Source organism: Silene latifolia, chromosome Y, assembly GCF_048544455.1.
Source record: "Silene latifolia isolate original U9 population chromosome Y, ASM4854445v1, whole genome shotgun sequence".
Lineage (NCBI taxonomy): Eukaryota > Viridiplantae > Streptophyta > Magnoliopsida > Caryophyllales > Caryophyllaceae > Silene > Silene latifolia.
The window spans coordinates 9,531,869-9,549,794 of record NC_133538.1 but is presented as its reverse complement, the minus strand read 5'-3'; the positions used below and the strand labels follow the sequence as shown (position 1 = coordinate 9,549,794).

The following is a 17,926-nucleotide window of genomic DNA, read 5'->3' as shown; positions in this document are numbered from 1 at the left end:
TTGTTCTTATCAGTACATAATCGTGTTTTATTAATCCCTTCGAATTATAACGTTTTATTTAGACTTAAATCCCTTATAATTCGATATTTGCGGGTTTTCGTCACTATATCAAACCCGGATTTTAGGAACTCGATTAGTCCATATCAAGTTTATGGGATTCGTATTTTGTACATACTTTTCATATTCTGTTCTGTTTTGTTTTCCAACCGTCTTAAATCCAAGTTTAGTAAATAAATTAATTCCGACACCGTAAATAAAATATAACTTGTTTTAATTCGTTTTAATCTGTTTTTGTCGCTTTTATGATGGTTCCAGATGTATATAACCTGCTAAATCACTTATACTCGAGTTCCCAATTAATAATTGATCTTAAATTTACCAATAAATATTAACAGACCGCGGTTCTGAGTTCACAGACAGAGTCCAACTGGAGAATAGACGCAGGGAATGCTGCGCCTCTTCCAGAGGACGCAGCAGATGCTGCGCCTGTTCCGGGTTGGCTTCTGTCCCTGAACTCTTTCTCGCTTTGACGTGGCTTATAATTATGTATTAAATCGACTATTAATCGTATTATCGTCTCTAATATGACGTAGTTTTCACCTTTTAATCCTAATTCTTTTATTTTCTTCTTTAAAATTCTGTTTTGAGCGTGCTTTTGATGTAGATCAATTAAACCTTGTAATTATTGTAATTTATTTATTTATCGCCCTTGTATGATTTATTTACTTGATTTCCACATGAAATTAATCTAACTTCCAACTTCAACCCCAATTGTTTGCTCAATTACGTGTTAACCGACTTAGTTTAATTCACATGCTAGGATTAATACATTGTTTGTTGCATTGCATGCATTACATCGACGACATAGAAACTATGAACGACTTCCCTAATTATTAGTAGAGGCCACTATCGAGGCGGGCGGGATTAGGTGTTCAATTAAAGAGCTTCCTAATACGTACCCTCACCCCTTACTCCAGATCTCTGTAAACATCCGTGTTCATTGGCATCCACGAGAGTCATTCTAGACATAGAATGTTAAGGGTAACGAGTTCTTAGTGTTGATGTCATTACTATGTGTCTTGACATGGCACGAGGTATTCGAACGGTTTCAATTTCCCATAAAAATTGGTGGCAATTCCACAAATGCACGCTTATTCTAGCCCTTTCGCGTGCGCCGAGGGTGGCCCATGTCCACACCGTGTTAACGTAAGAATCTGGTGGTAGGTTGGTATTGATGACAGTGGATCTGGTGGCAGTATTGGGTTGGGTGAATCTGGAGGTAAAGACAGGTTTGGATGGTGGTTGCCTGAGGTATGAGATATAATTAACTTAGACAACTTGATTACTTTGACTAAAATTTATTGTACAAGTCCTCCACCTGTGGTTCCCTACGTCAACCTTATAATAATGAATGATGGAAATTCAAATTTACTCAAACTTTTAGTAATTCAATAAATAAATACCTTCATTGGAATCATAGCTTCGAATAGCTACGGAGCATCTCAGGCAGCTTGATAAAATTCCAGTGCCACTCGCGGGGACGATACACAAACATCCTGTAAAAATCTATCTATATTATTAAAGGAAGCTTTTTTCGAGCGATTATAGAGAGTTCATGTTATATGAACTACTTAATATTAAAAAAAAAAAAACAGAATTGGGATAGTGATAATATTTGACGGAGACTATGAAAAGAAAGAAAGTTCAATTACACTACAAACACTTCAAACAACTGTGCATATGGAGTACTAAATATAAGCACGCACACAAATCAAATTCTTCCCTGCTTATATATATTCTTCTCCTTACTGATTTGTTTAATTTACTATTGTTCCATTTATATTTATATTATATTGCATTTGTATATTTATTTTCTTATAGAAGAATAAAGCATAACCGTGTTACATAGATAAAGTATATATTATGCGTGTTTATTATATTCCAACAAAGTTGTATTTAGCAATTATATAGGGTTATCATATGTATTAATAGTACGTGCGTTGATATTGCAGGTACAAATAAAATTAGGGTAAGCGTATAACATGATGGTTGAGCTCATGGATGAAAAGTGTTCAAACAATTTATTAGGTATGATTAATATTGGTACAAACTGCTATCTCCAAGTTCCTTGCAAGCTGAAAAGCCAAATATTTGAGTTATATACTTCATATTGGTGGTGTATGGGGGAGTATAGGAAGTAGAGTGGAGATTAGTTGTTTGTTTAGTTGATTAATTCAAGGTTGATTAGTTGGAGTTTAGTTTAAAGGATTTAGTTTGTGTATTGATTTGTTGTGAATTTGTTGGGATACACTTGGTTACATTTGGGTTCATTGAAATGGGAGGAGAGGTCCTCTTTTTATAGAGCTCCTTCTCCTTCTCCTACATCCTAAGAACACTCTAGAATAGGACATTCTAGAGTGGCCTAGACACGGAACTCTCTAGAGTTGCTTACCACTTATACACATGTCTAGAAGGTTCTAGGTTATTCTACATAAACCTAGAACATACATGACTCTTCTATATTCTTCTAGACTCTTCTAGTTGTTTCTACATTATTCCAGGACTTTCCGGATAAGATTAGAACATTCCGAAAACTTCTAGAATACACAAAAAGTCTCATACTTCAACACTCCTCCTTGAGACTTTTGGTGTAACACTTAGCTTGATCATTCCTCTTCTTTTTCTTTTTTCTTTTGTAACGCCAAACTCAGAGGTTGCTCGATGTACGTCTCCTCCTCGAGCTGGTAGCATGACGAACAACCGGAGTAAATGTATCTTCATAGTGAATTCCATCTTGTTGGGAATATCCTTTGCTGATTATTCTTGCTTTGTGCTTGTTGATAGAGCCATTAGGATTCAACTTAGTTTTATAAAACCATTTAACACCAATTACCTTTCGATCTCTTGGCTTGTCAATCAACTCCTTTATCATATTTATCTCCTTTTCCATAGGTTCTTGCCACTCCTTGTGTTTGAAAGCCTCATCAAAGTCTTTTGGCTCCTCAAAAGTGAAGTAGCATCTTTAGCACTCTTCTGTATCTTGAATGGAGGGACATTCTACATAAATTTCAAATAGATTTTTCTTACCTTGTGCTCCCGTAGCATTCTCTGAATTGTCATTTGAGGATAGAGAAAGTGTATTAGGAGTTGATGGAGGTGTAGAAGGATCATTGTTGTTGGTTGTGAAAACATCGCCGTCTAAATGTTGGGGATGATCAGGGATTAGGGTCACATTTCTTTTTATCCTCTTTTCTTCCCAATTCCAGATTGCATCTTTGTAAGAAGATTCTCGAGTCTTCATCAATTTCTGATCATCATGGAAAGAAGATGTATCCTCGGAAGAAGATTCCTGAATCTTGAATTTCTGATCATCGGTGTGTAAGGATCCAATTAGCTCCGTTAGAGTGAGCTTCGATACATCCCTTGATTCCTTAATAGCATTGACAATCATGTCGAATTTTTTTGTCAATGTTGCGAGAATTTTCTGCACAATCCTCGTGTCGGCGACTTCTTCACCATATATTTTCATTTGGTTAATTGTCTCCATTACTCTCCAAGTGTAGGTTTTTATGTCTTCATTCTCCCCCATTTTCAAATTTTCGAAATGTTTTCTTAAGGCAATAAGACGTAATGCCCTTATCCTTTCATCACCATAGTATTATTTTTGGAGTAAATCTCATGCTTCTTTTGCGGTAGAAGCCCACATTATTTTTGGAAAAATGATCTCCGAAACGGTATCAAAGATGAAACACAGGGCTTTGGCGTCATTTATTTCATCCACTTTTATTTTCTTCAAGGTGGCTTCGGTGGTTGGAACACCTTCTTGTTGTTTTTGGGGACCATTTTCCACTATCTCCCATAGTGCATTTGCTCTTAAGAAGAGCTTCATTTTAATGCACCAATGGTCATAATTTTCTCCTCTAAATAAATCTAGAAAATCTAGAGGAGCGGGCAATGGAGTGTTTGATGCAGAAGCCATAGTTTTATTTTGTTGCCCTAAGATCTTTAGAGCTCTTGATACAACTTATTGGTGTATGGGGGAGTATAGGAAGTAGAGTGGAGATTAGTTGTTTGTTTAGTTGATTAGTTGAAGGTTGATTAGTTGGAGTTTAGTTTAAAGGATTTAGTTTGTGTATTGATTTGTTGTGAATTTGTTGGGATACACTTGGTTACACTTGGGTTCATTGAAATGGGAGGAGAGGTCCTCTTTTTATAGAGCTCCTTCTCCTTCTCCTACATCCTAAGAACACTCTAGAATAGGACATTCAAGAGTGGCCTAGACACGGAACTCTCTAGAGTTGCTTACCACTTATACACATGTCTAGAAGGTTCTAGGTTATTCTACATAAACCTAGAACATACATGACTCTTCTATATTCTTCTAGACTCTTCTCGTTGTTTCTACATTATTCCAGGACATTCCGGATAAGTTTAGAACATTCCGAAAACATCTAGAATACACTAAAAGTCTCATACTTCAACACATATATATGTTAGCATCACAACATAATTTTATTTGCTACGTACAATTATCTTCCTTTTCGATTTAGTGGTTGAGAGCTGACACATTAATTTGCCGTGCTTATTTTTCATAATTCTTATTTAAAATCATCTTAACATAAAATGGTTTTTACACCCAATTAAAAAAGAAAAATGGAAATAAAAGGAGTGTCAGAGATTTTTAAGCTGAAACGGTCTTAAATAAGACCAACCGTCTTTCTTTTGTATACAAGTAGTTTGATTAATTTAAGAAGATTAAAAGTCTCACATGCATGCAGTACGTAGAATAATATTCTTACCCTACTAAATTTCAATTGATAAATATTTTGCTAATACACAAGTGATCCCACATGGAGTACCAAATTTTTTCTATATATAAAACATAGAGAGTACGAGTACAAATCTATTGATAAAGAAATTTTGTGTTACCACTATCTAAACGTAGAGGAGATAAAGTTTGAAGAATCTTACGATGAATTAACCACGAGTAATTTCAATTGTTATGAGAAAGAAAAGGGATGCGTATATTGTGATATTCAATAAGGATGATCATGTTACCCTGCTACCCGTGAGACTATTTATAGTTCGGCATCGGCTTCGTTCCAAGGAACACGTGAAAAACGAGAGAGGGAGGAAACTGCTCCAAGTGCAGATTAATGAGGACGCTTTGGCTGATTAAAAGATTTGAGGTTATGGGACTGACTAAGGTTAGGGTCGATATAAGACTGAGCAAGTCAACCATTCGAAACGACTCTTCCTTCAAACGCTCTTATGTTATGGCGAGGAAGGTTGTAAGAAAATCCCGGGATTTTGCCCGTAGATTCCGTCTTAAGACCAAAACGGGTCATACACATGCTACTTGCGTAAGATAAAAGACAAGTCTTTTGCTAATATATATGCATTTTATTTTTGTCTTATAAATGAGAATTTGTGATATGATACGAAGGTTGTATAAATATTCTCTCATTTTTTATCTTTACATATTCTCCATACCTTTTTGAGGGTTAAAGGAAGCAATTTTTGACTTTTTATCAGTTAAAAGAAAAAACAAGTTTTAGATTAAAATAAAATATTTACGTATATAATATGGAAAAAATCTTTCATGAAATACTATGTTAAATTGTTAATATATACTGTTAATAGAAGGGAGATATAACTGAATGACTTGATTATTATTAATGAGATAGGTTACAATATATAGGAGACCGTCTTGGAGGATACTCCAAGCATATTCCTAAATAATATTCTATTGGATATTATTATGATACCCATAATGATATATTTCCTAATATATAATATATTATCTAATACACCCCCTCAGTCGAAACGGTAGATAACGGACGCTTTGACTGGACGAAATATAGTTGATGAAACTGTTGTAGATGAGCCGAGTTGATTTGTCGACGCCGTACCGGATTGTCATTACCTTGCGCGTGTCACGATCATGCCATAGAAAATGCCACTTACAATAATACGAATAAAACTAATTGTGCACGAGAGTCGAAACTGCTCGTGAGACACAAACTAAATGGACGTCAAGGTGCACGAGGGCCATAGCAACTCATGAAACACCGACTAAAAAAAAACAAAAAAAGCAAATGGTGCACGAGGGCCGAAGCGAACTCGTGAAACACCGGACTGTGAGGGCCGAAGCAAGCTCAACAGTATAACTAAATTAAAAGAAAAACAATAATGGTAAACCAAGAACACAACACGTCCATGCTCTTCGATACGGCAGCAGTACGGCCGAATCTCATGCCACCCGGCTTTTTGGCAGGGGCGATTGCTGGGCGAACTCAAGGCGGACAAGGAGAAGATGATGACGGGACGCGGCAGAGGTTTAACATGGTGGCGCGGTTGCCGGAGCAACAAGGCAGAGAAGGTTGTTTGAGCAACCAGAGACAACAACAAGTATTACATATGGCAGCTCGACGTGGACCAAATCAGCGGCGGCGGCATCTACGGAGGGACAACAACGTGGAGAACGGAGGAGGCATAGAAATTATTTATTTTCCTAATATTTTAATTTAGGGTTTCGGTGGTTGGTGGTCTGGTGGAGGGTGGAGGGTGTGATGGGGTTTGTGTCGGCTGGATATGGGTGAGGACGGATGTGGTAATAGCGGTGGCTATGGCGTGATGAAGGTAGATGGACAACAAGCAAGAAGGTAGGCAATAAGAGGGTTTACGGGGTTGGGAAATTGGGTTTTCCTAGATTGACTTTATTTTTTTTTTAAAAAAAATACTACGTACTAATAATTAATGAAAGGTGCATACGGCTTTATGAACGGGATACCCGCCGGAGATGGTATAAGACGACCATCTTCGGCCGGCGAATTAACCACGACATTGTAGGCAAGCGGAAGTATTCTTGAGAAGATCGATTTTTAGGCTGATACCATGTTAATAGAAGGGAGATATAACTGAATGACTCGATTATTATTAATGAGATCGGTTACAATATATAGGAGACCATCTTGGAGGATACTCCAAGCATATTTCTAAATAATATTCTATAGGATATTACTATGATACTCATAATAATATCTTTCCTAATATATAATATATTATCTAATATATACAAATCGAAATCTACAGTCAAAGTACCATTTTGGAGACCACCTAAAAACAAATAGAAAGATGAAAAAAAACAAATAAATTAAAAGGCGTACACAGTTTTATTAAAATTGAGATTTTACTTTGAAAATTTTACTAACAGGCTCGTGCATCGCACGGGCATTAAATCTAGTTAAATCAAGACTTAGGGAACATCCAACAACTCAAAGAATGGTCTAAAACTGTTTCGAGGGCCATATGTTTCAGTGCTTCAGCGGGTCATCTAGCAACGTAGTTCACATATTTCTATTGGGCCTTATTACGAACTTAGGAAATTCTAATATCACAACCACTGAAACAAAAATATAATTCCTTCAAACCGCAAGAAACATTGCCTGAGAAGTGCAACTGCATCAACTTCGTCGAAACATAAGCATAGTGCGCCAATAGTCATGATCGAGGAGCAAAGGAGCAAAGTCACTGATAATATATACTCCCTCCTATTCTAAATAACGCTCCCTATTTCCTTTTTCGTCTATTCACAATACTCTCCATATTTCCTTATTTGGCAAATTTTTATACTTATTTTAATCACTCCACCTCACAACAATACCCCACAATACTCATACTTTATCTTATTTTAATCACTTTACCACACAACAATACTTATTTTAATCATCGTACCCCATAACAATACTTATTTTAATCACACAATACCTTCCCTCCCTCCAATCTCCTACCCCACTATAATATTTTACCATAATAATACTCCTCTCCCTTAATACCCGTGCCCAAGGGGAGGGTTATTAAGAATAGGGGGGAGTATCCCACTTTAAGAGTCAGGTGCACCACTTTCATCAATTTAGATGCAGCTTCAGACACTATACACTTCTCCGACAAAAAAAAAAAAAAGCAGATCAACAACACGATCACTATCGTTACCATTCCTAAAGTTTTACCACCTCCATATCCTATACCCTGACAGCTATGTGTTAATACATAGGGCATGCTAATGAGCACAATCATGCAAAGGCTTGTTCAAAACAGCATACTTGAGGGATTGAAAAATCACAGGATAAAACGGATTGCCTAGCACTTGCTAAGATTTCCGTCTTTTTTCTCACAGCAAAGTGCACCTCTACATTGTCATCAAAGTTACTTAATCCTTCATAGTTCTTAAAAGAACTGGAAATGAAAGAAAGTTTCTTCAATATAGACTCGAATTCTGAGCACGTGTTCATAATTTTCTGGAAATCAGCTAATCTGGAAGCATCATCTGGGACAACCTGGTAAAAAAATATTAGAGAGTTGTAGAGTTGCGGCTATCGGAAAGAAATTTTGGAACAAAAGAAATCAAACAGCATGGGAGAGGATAGAGATAGAAAAGGCAAGAATTCAGTCTTGAGCTACTGAGCATTCAAGCAAAATTACGAGGATCAAATTTTCGCTAGAGAAAAAGGTTATAGCATCATACATCCAACTCATTTGTCAAGCTCATACACATTAAGCACTCTCATAACTACTTCTGAAAGTAATCGTGCATAATAATTGAAAAGTTTTGAATTTTTTTTATCAAATTTACAATAATTAGGGTGTCTAGGTATCTCGAAAGTATCAAAAGTTTACGCAATTTTTTACTTATGTTACCTTTAGAAAACGGATTATAATCCTTTCCAACTTGGAAGTTGGTGAATAGAGAACGCTCATTCCTCATACTCACCAAAGTCATTCTATATTTCACTGTAACTGTTGGGTTCCTTTGATTGATGATAACATGCCCATTTAATGTGTGCCTTCTTAGTTTACCTTTTCAGGATTTATGGTTAAATCAAGCTTGGATTAAGAAGTGTTGAGTTGTTGATCATCTTATTGTATTGAGTCCTAGGTGTCATCTAATGTACAAGTTAGAAAGTAAAGTATTTTAAAGTAATAGAAACAGTCAAGACCACTGTTACTTTCACAAGTAACAGCAGCCTGGACTGTTGCCTCAATTCGTAACACTTGAGCACTTTCTTATCTTTCAAAAGCCATTTACGTGTCTCATATTTTGAAAGATAACTTTCAGATTTTTACAAGGATTTGGCCTTCAAGAAAAAGTGGTTTGAGTAATTATCATTTTCAAATTGTTTCCTCTTTGTGCTATTTTGACCCTTTGGTCTTTCATAAAGAAAGGTTTGCTTTTTGCCATTTTTGTGAAAGCTTGTCATCATGTGACTTGTTTCACATCCTTTGTTTTCTGAAAACTTGTCAAACACTCTTTCTCTCTTTTGCCTTTTGAATAAGAACCTTCTTTTGTGCAAGTTTGGGAGGTTGTTGAGACTCATCACATGTGATGGTCTTTGACCCTCAAAACCTAATAACCCCCTTGCTCATCCTCTCTATAAAAGGCGTGCTGTTGTGACCATTATTTGAGCATATTTAGTCCCCTAATTGAGCCTATTTTGCATACTATTATAACATTCTATGGCCATTTTATCCGTCAAAACCTTCCTATTTGCTTTTCTATCGCATTTCATATGTTTTGTAGAAAAGGAGATAATAGGGAGAAAAAAACCCGTCTTTCGTGCATTTTTGGAAGCTTATTGATGATATTAGATGGACTAGTATGAAGTAGAGGCAAGAATGATGACCAAAGATGTAGGAATAAAGTGTATATAGAAGGATCAAAGGGTTAAAAGTAAGAATGGCGAGAGGGAAGACATTACATGAATAAATTGCTCGGAACCAAATCAAGAGTTGCTCCTTTGGCTCTGAAAATATGCTAGATGGAACGGCGTCGAAAAAACAAGTGATCTAGGCTTTTGAATCACTCCAATAGGTGTAACACCCCCATACTCCAAGTGCCTTACCAGGACCACTCAGGTATGAAGACATTACCATCTCGGTTACCCGAGGCAATGATAATCAAACAACAATAAAGAAACAACGTTTATTATAAATAGTTTAACGAATAGTTACAATCCATGAAACCAACTAAAAGTGCGATACATTATTCTCAAACTGACTGTCTAACTGAAAAGTAAATAAACTAAAGGCTACAGCGGAAGACTCCTATCATCATGTCGTGGCATCCGCCTATCCTCGTACTCACCAATACCGCTCAATATCCGCTCACCATCCCCGAATGGATCACCGCAGGTTTACAAAACAACATCGGGGTCAGTACTAATCACACAATCAATATGGATAACAATAACAAGATAAACAGACAGCTGAACTGTCACACACACACACACACCACCAACCAACTCCCATCATCTCAATACCGATCGCCCACCTGGACCGACCACGCGATGGGGGACCGGCCTGTTCCCATCTAAGCCCCGCTCATCATACCGAGCGATAACCCTGTCCCATTAATGTGCACATCCCCTTCCGTGGCGGGTTCCACGAAGGGCGAAACTAGGGGGTGAAGTCACTCCCGCAAGTGACCCCACTCAGCCGAGAACGCATCTCGAGAACCATCAACAGCCATCACAACCACAAACACAAAGACAATCATTATATCAAACAACTAAATACAAAGACATCACCAATATCCCATTATGGGACTAATGCGAGTAGGAAATCCAACCTGGAAAGCACAACGATCAGACGGTATCAATGGTGAGTCAAAAAGCCTCTTCTACGAACCCTCCTCCTATCATATAACACATATAGGCTATACATCACATACTACACACAAAAACCCCCAATCCCTAAATTAGGGTTTAACCAAACTTAACAAAACATTATAAAAATTATATTAAAAGCTTACCCTCGACGCAAGGAACTCAACGACACGAATAACGACAAGAACCGACCGTCGAACTCCGGAATTGCTAAGAATGCGATTAGGAAGATGAACTGGTTGTTTCTCTTAAACAGGGGTTTTAGGTTTTGCAAAAGTGATTTAAAACAATGACGATTATGTTTAAATACCTTAATCGCATAATTAACAAAACCCGAGAAAACTCCCGTAAAAAAGGACACTCGATCGAGTACCCAAGGTACTCGATCGAGTACCCTAGTTACTCGATCGAGTACCCCCACTACTCGATCGAGTACCCAACAGTCGAAACTATTTTATTTCGCAACTTGCCCTTACTCGACAGAGTAAGGGCTACTCGATAGAGTACCCCAAGACTTATAAATACGGAGTATTACAGTCTTCCCTCCTTAAAAGGAACTTCGTCCCCGAAGTTCAAACCACTACTAAACAAAGGTACTCCCATAAGCTTCCCGACTCGAAGGTCAAACAAAATTCAACGTAAAACATGATACTAACCCAACTCATCCCGACAAACATACCGACACAACATATAAAAGGGGTATGAAACTCGTAAAAACTGCTCGCGATCATCTCCTACCCCCCTAAAAGAAACAAGGTTACGTCCTCGTAACCATACATACCTGATCAAAGAGGAAAGGGTAACGCTCTTTCATAGCTTCCTCTGGCTCCCATGTAGCTTCCTCGGTCTCGTGGTTAGACCAAAGGATCTTAAGCAAAACTGTCTCACCACTCCTAGTCTTTCTAACCTTTCGGTCTAGAATCTGCTTAGGCACCTCCAGATATGATAAGGACTCATCTAGCTCTAAGCTCTCTGCCTCCAACACATGTGACGGGTCACTCACATACTTCCGCAGCTGCGATACATGGAACACATTATGCACTCTCTCTAACGCAGCTGGTAAAGCCAAACGATAAGCAACTTCCCCAACTCGCTCTAAGATCTCATAATGCCCTATAAACTTCTAACTTAGCTTGCCTTTCTTCCCAAATCTCATAACCCCACGCATCGGAGACACTTTCAGAAGAACCTTGCCCCCAACTTGAAACTCTATGTCCCGACGATGTAGATCTGCATAACTCTTTTGTCGATCCCGGGTCGCTCTCATCCGTTCTCGATCATCTTAGTCTTTCCACCATCTCATGCACCATCTCCGGTCCTAAAACCACCGCCTCAAACCCCTATCGTCCCAACAGTTGGACTCCTACATCTCCTCCCATACAAAGCCTCAAACGGTGCCATGCCAATGCGGTGTGATAGCCGTTGTTGTCGAGAAAACTCTATCAAGTCCAACCTCCGCTCCCACTACCACCAAAATCCATCACACAAGCTCGCAACATATCCTCAAGAGTCTTGATTGTTCTCTCAGTATGCCCGTCTGTCGCAGGATGAAATGCTGTACTCATCTTCAAAGTTGTTCCCAACGATTCCCGCAACTCCTTCCAAAACCTAGATATAAACCTCGCATCTCTGTCAGACACTATGTCCTTAGGGACTCCATGTAACTTAAGCACATTCTTTCGATAGGCCATAGCCAATTGTGCCTTAGTCCATGTATCTTTCATTGGAACAAAGTGAGTCGACTTGGTCGACGACGATCCACTATCACCCAAATCATGTTGTTACCTTGTTGACTCTTAGGCAAACCCACAATGAAATCCATGGAAATGGATTCCCACTTCCACTCAGGCACCTCTAAAGACTGAATCTTACCTTGTGGTCTTCTCTGTTCACCTTTAACTCTCTGGCATGTCAAACAACGGGACACAAACTCAAATTGTCTCTTTCTTCATCCGTGCCACCAAAACGTTTTCTTCAAATCCTTGTATAGCTTGTCTCCACCTGGATGAACTGAATATGGTGTGCAATGCGCCTCTGTCATGATCGTCTTTTTCAACTCCTCATCATTAGGAACACACCACCTACCATCAAACCTCAAACTACCATCTGTATGAATAGAAAACCGGACACTGTCCCTTTTCTACTCCACTCTCCACTCCACTATCTTAGGATCCAAAGCCCGCTTACCTCGAATATCATCATAAAACCCGGATGTCTTGTCATATCACCCATGGCGTCTCCTTTCGCATCATATGTATCCCAAAGCTCGCTACCTCATCCCTCAACCTCATCAAAGATAGAGTGTATACAAGGAATGTACACTCTTCCTACTCAAAGCATCGCCTACAACGTTGGCCTTCCCTTCATGGTAGATGATTTCCATGTCGTAATCGCCAATCAACTCCATCCACCTCCTCTGTCTCATGTTCAACTCCTTCTGCGTGAAGATGTACTTAAGACTCTTGTGATCGGAAAATACCTTAAAGATTGCTCCATAAAGGTAATGTCTCCAAATCTTGAGAGCAAACACCACCGCACCCAACCCAGGATCATGAGTAGGGTAGTTCTCCTCATAAGGCTTCAACCGCCTAGAAGCATAGGCAATCACCTTACCATTCCGCATTAACACACATCCGGCCCATTCTTCGAGGCATCTCAGATAAACCTCGAAATTCTCGCTCCCTTCAGCAATGCGAGGACAGGAGCGTGGTCAAACGCTCCTTTAATGTTTGGAACGCCGTCTCACAACTATCATCCCAACGAAACCTGTTCTCTTTCCTCATCAACGCTGTCATCGGTCTAGCTATCTTGGAGAAATCTTTCACGAACCGTCCGTAGTATCCAGCTAAACCCAAGAAACTCCTAACCTCAAAGCAACATTCTTCTGCTTCCCACTTTGTCACCGCCTCAATCTTCGCCGGATCCACAGCTACCCCATCTTTAGAGATTACATGCCCCAGAAAAGCAACTTTCTCTAACCAGAACTCACACTTGGACAGCTTAGCATACAACTCATGATCCCTCAAAGTTTGCAACACGATCCTCAGATGCTCCTCATGCTCCTCCTTAGTCTTAGAGTAGACTAAGATATCATCGATAAACACTACTACAAACTGGTCCAAGAATTGTCTGAAGATTCTATTCATCAAATCCATAAACACTGCCGGCGCATTAGACAACCTAAACGGCATCACCACATACTCATAATGGCCATACCTTGACGTGAAAGCTGTCTTTGGTATGTCCACCTCTCTAATCTTCACCTGATGGTACCCCGACCTCAAATCAATCTTAGAAAAGACTGTTGCACCGCTCAACTGATCAAATAGGTCATCTATCCTTGGCAAAGGATACTTGTTCTTTATCGTCACACGGTTCAGCTCCCTGTAATCTATGCATAGCCTCAAACTCCCATCTTTCTTCTTTACGAAAAGAACTGGTGCTCCCCAAGGCGATACACTTGGTCTAATGTATCCCTTCTCTATCAAATCATCCAACTGCTTCCTAAGTTCCTCCATCTCCTTAGGACCCATACGGTACGGTGCCTTAGAGATTGGCCCGTCCCCGACTTCAACTCTACGGTGAAATCTATCTCCCTCTTCGGTGGCAACCCCGGAATCTCCTCTCGGAAAAACATCTCGCAAACTCTCCCACCACCGGTATCTCATCAATCGTCGGAATCTCTATCCGGTCATCTCTCACATGGCACAAGTTCAGAGGACATCCCTTCCTCAGATAAGACTTCAAGGTGACAGCTGCAATCAACTTAACTTTGGGTTTGACTAGAAACCCACGGTAAGACACACTAACACCCTTTGGACCTCTTAAGGACACTTTCTTTTGATGACAGTCTATCTTAGCTTTATACTTTCCTAACCAATCCATCCCAACTATCATCTCAAAACCGTTAAAAGGAAACTCTAGCAAGTCTACAGGGAAATCAACTTGCCCAACTATCAAAGATACATCCCTAAACAATCTCCCACACGATACAGACTCACCCGAAGGTATGAAAACTTGCTCACTAACAGACTCATATACTCTCAAACCCAACTGTTTAACATGACTCGAAGACACAAACGACTGAGAAGCCCCCGAATCGAACAAAACAAAGGTAGGAATACCATTAACAAGGAATGTACCGGTGATAACGTGCGCATCTTCCTCAGCTGCTTTCTTCTCCATCATGAATAACTTGCCCTTTGGTCTTCCGCCCACCTCCCCGGACAAGATCTTGGCGTCTGATACGGTCGGCTTAGCACCGACCCTTGATTGTTGTTGTTGTTCGTCGGTGTTTTCGATAAGAATTACCGCCGTTGCGGTTGCCTCCACTGTAACTCGACTTCCCCGGTTTGGCCATGATCCGGCCGGCCCATGTTGCTCGCGAAGCTCTGTGCGAGTCTCGAAAGATCCGGTGCACTCGTGCACTCATGTCTCTTGTGGCCTACACCACCACAACCAAAGCAGATCACTCCCCAACTATTACTCACACTCCCCCCACGCCCAAAGGAAGCCCAAAGATCGAACCCCGACCCAGAAGAAAATCCTTTAGACTGATTGTGGTTGCCTTTCTTGTGATTCGATTGGCCACCACCCTCGCTCTCAGACTTCCTCTTCTCACCACCTGACCTCTCCTGAGCCATCTCCACCAACCTCTCAGCTCTTCCAGCCCTCTCATAAGCTTCCTTAACATCGGTAAGGATTCCCACGGGTAACTTATCCATAATCGTGGTAGTCAACCCTCTCTCAAACCTCAAAGCCAAATTCTCCTCACTCAAACCCATGTCTTCAGCATACCTAGACTTCTCATTCATTGAACTGCCTCGTAGTACTCGGCTCACCGACATCTCGGTCATCTTAAACTTATCAAACTCTTCCCTCCACTTACTCCTTACATGCTCCCAGTACGAACTCCTTCCTTACTGACCCTACGAAACTCCTCCCAAGGTATAGCAGGTAAGCCTTGGTTGGTGTATATCTCCTTAGCACTCACCTTCACCGAATCCCACCACTTGCCTCGTCGCCTCCCTCGATAGAACGCACTGTTCCACCTCATCTCATCGGACAATGAACCAAGTCTAAGATGTTCTCCATCTCTCTCAGCTAACTATCAAGAAGGTTAGGTTCCCCAACCCCTTGTATTCTTTCGGGTTAAACCTCGCAATATAGAGGCTGATTTTAGAATGATCAACCTCCTTCTCCTTACTCTTATCCTTATCCTCATTCACTCTCTTCAGGGTCTCAGTAAGAGCATCCTGGTGCTCTAACATCTTAACGATGTCATCCACGGTCATAAGCTCAGCTCTCGCGTACAAAGCAGTTCTCTTGGGCGGCATCTTGAAACTATACATATATAAGAAAAGGGGTAGATATGAACATACGTACTAAACTTCAAAACACGAAGACGCGACCTTTAACCTACTCGATCGAGTTCCCAAACCCACTCGATCGAGTAACGGGCTACTCGATCGAGTGCCCCACGTACTCGATCGAGTACCCAAACTCCAGACCCAAACAGAACTTCTGATCTCTTACCTACTCGATCGAGTATCTAGGCAACTCGATCGAGTGACCCCCTACTCGATCGAGTACCCCTAGTTACTCGATCGAGTGCCCCAAAACTCGATTCTGGACTCAAACTCGCCAAAAACCCACCCGATCGAGTCAGTCTCACTCGATCGAGTAACACTAATTCGTAAAAGCTACCCGCATGTTACGTCATATGATAACATGTTAAACTTTATAAATCACATATTATATCATAACAATCATGCTACACATCTTTTCTATATCTACGAGATCATTTCATCATGCTATTAATTGCCACGTTGTAAAACATTCAACATGTTATCATTTCATCAACAGTTTCTATATATCATCACTTTTCTTTCACCTTCTCAACTTCCAACTTCGAACATCCATCAATCAACACATTCCATCACATTTGTAAACAAGTTAACCAAACACACATACAACTCGACAAACACTTCCCCCATGTGACCGGTTCAAAGTTGTAGGGCGACCCCTGCGACTTTAGGACGTCTCCCAAGCCTTTGCACTAGCTCCTACAACTTTTACCCCGGGTTCATTTTAATTGACTCCTATGTTCATTAAGTTCATTGGTTACAAGTTTCGGGATCGTCGCTCACGATACCATTTGTAACACCCCATACTCCAAGTGCCTTACCAGGACCACTCAGGTATGAAGACATTACCATCTCGGTTACCCGAGGCAATGATAATCAAACAACAATAAAGAAACAACGTTTATTATAAATAGTTTAACGAATAGTTACAATCCATGAAACCAACTAAAAGTGCGATACATTATTCTCAAACCGACCGTCTAATCGAAAAGTAAATAAACTAAAGGCTACAGCGGAAGACTCCTATCATCATGTCGTGGCATCCCGCCTATCTCAAGATTTCACTCAATACTCGCTCAATATCTGCTCACCATCCCCGAATGGATCACCGCAGTTTACAAAACAACACCGGGGTCAGTACTAATCACACAATCAATATGGATAACAATAACAAGATAAACAGATAGCTGAACTGTCACACACACACACACACCACCAACCAACTCCCAACATCTCAATACCGACCGTCCTTTGGACAGCCACCGCCGATGGGGGACCGCACTGTTCCCACCTAAGCCCCGCATCATCATACCGAGCGATAACCCTGTCCCATTAATGTGCACATCCCCTTCCGTGGCGGGTTCCACGAAGGGCGAAACTAGGGCGTGAAGTCACTCCCGCAAGTGACCCCACTCAGCCGAGAACGCATCTCGAGAACCATCAACAGCAATCACAACCACAAACACAGTACAATCATTATATCAAACAACTAAATACAAAGACATCACCAATATCCCATTATGGGACTAATGCGAGTAGGAAATCCTACCTGGAAAGCACAACAGTCAGACGGTATCAACAGTTGAGTCAAAAAGCCTCTTCTACGAACCCTCCTCCTATCATATAACACATATAGGCTATACATCACATACTACACACAAAAACCCCCCAATCCCTAAATTAGGGTTTAACCAAACTTAACAAAACATTATAAAAATTATATTAAAAGCTTACCCTCGACGCAAGGAACTCAACGACACGAATAACGACAAGAACCGACCGTCTGAACTCCGGGAATTGCTAAGAATGCGATTAGGAAGATGAACTGGTTGCTTTCTCTCTTAAACAGGGTTTTAGGTTTTGCAAAAGTGATTTAAAATAATGACGATTATGTTT

The 17,926-nt window shown here is 40.2% G+C and overlaps 1 protein-coding gene across 1 annotated transcript; it reads right to left on the bottom strand.

Annotated features, from left to right (window-relative positions):
* Positions 1–3,676: 3,676 nt before the first annotated feature.
* LOC141627572 (uncharacterized) lies at positions 3,677–3,979 on the bottom strand. The gene has a single exon (XM_074440811.1). It carries the CDS (start codon positions 3,977–3,979, stop codon positions 3,677–3,679), a length of 303 nt encoding a protein of 100 aa, XP_074296912.1.
* Positions 3,980–17,926: the final 13,947 nt, after the last annotated feature.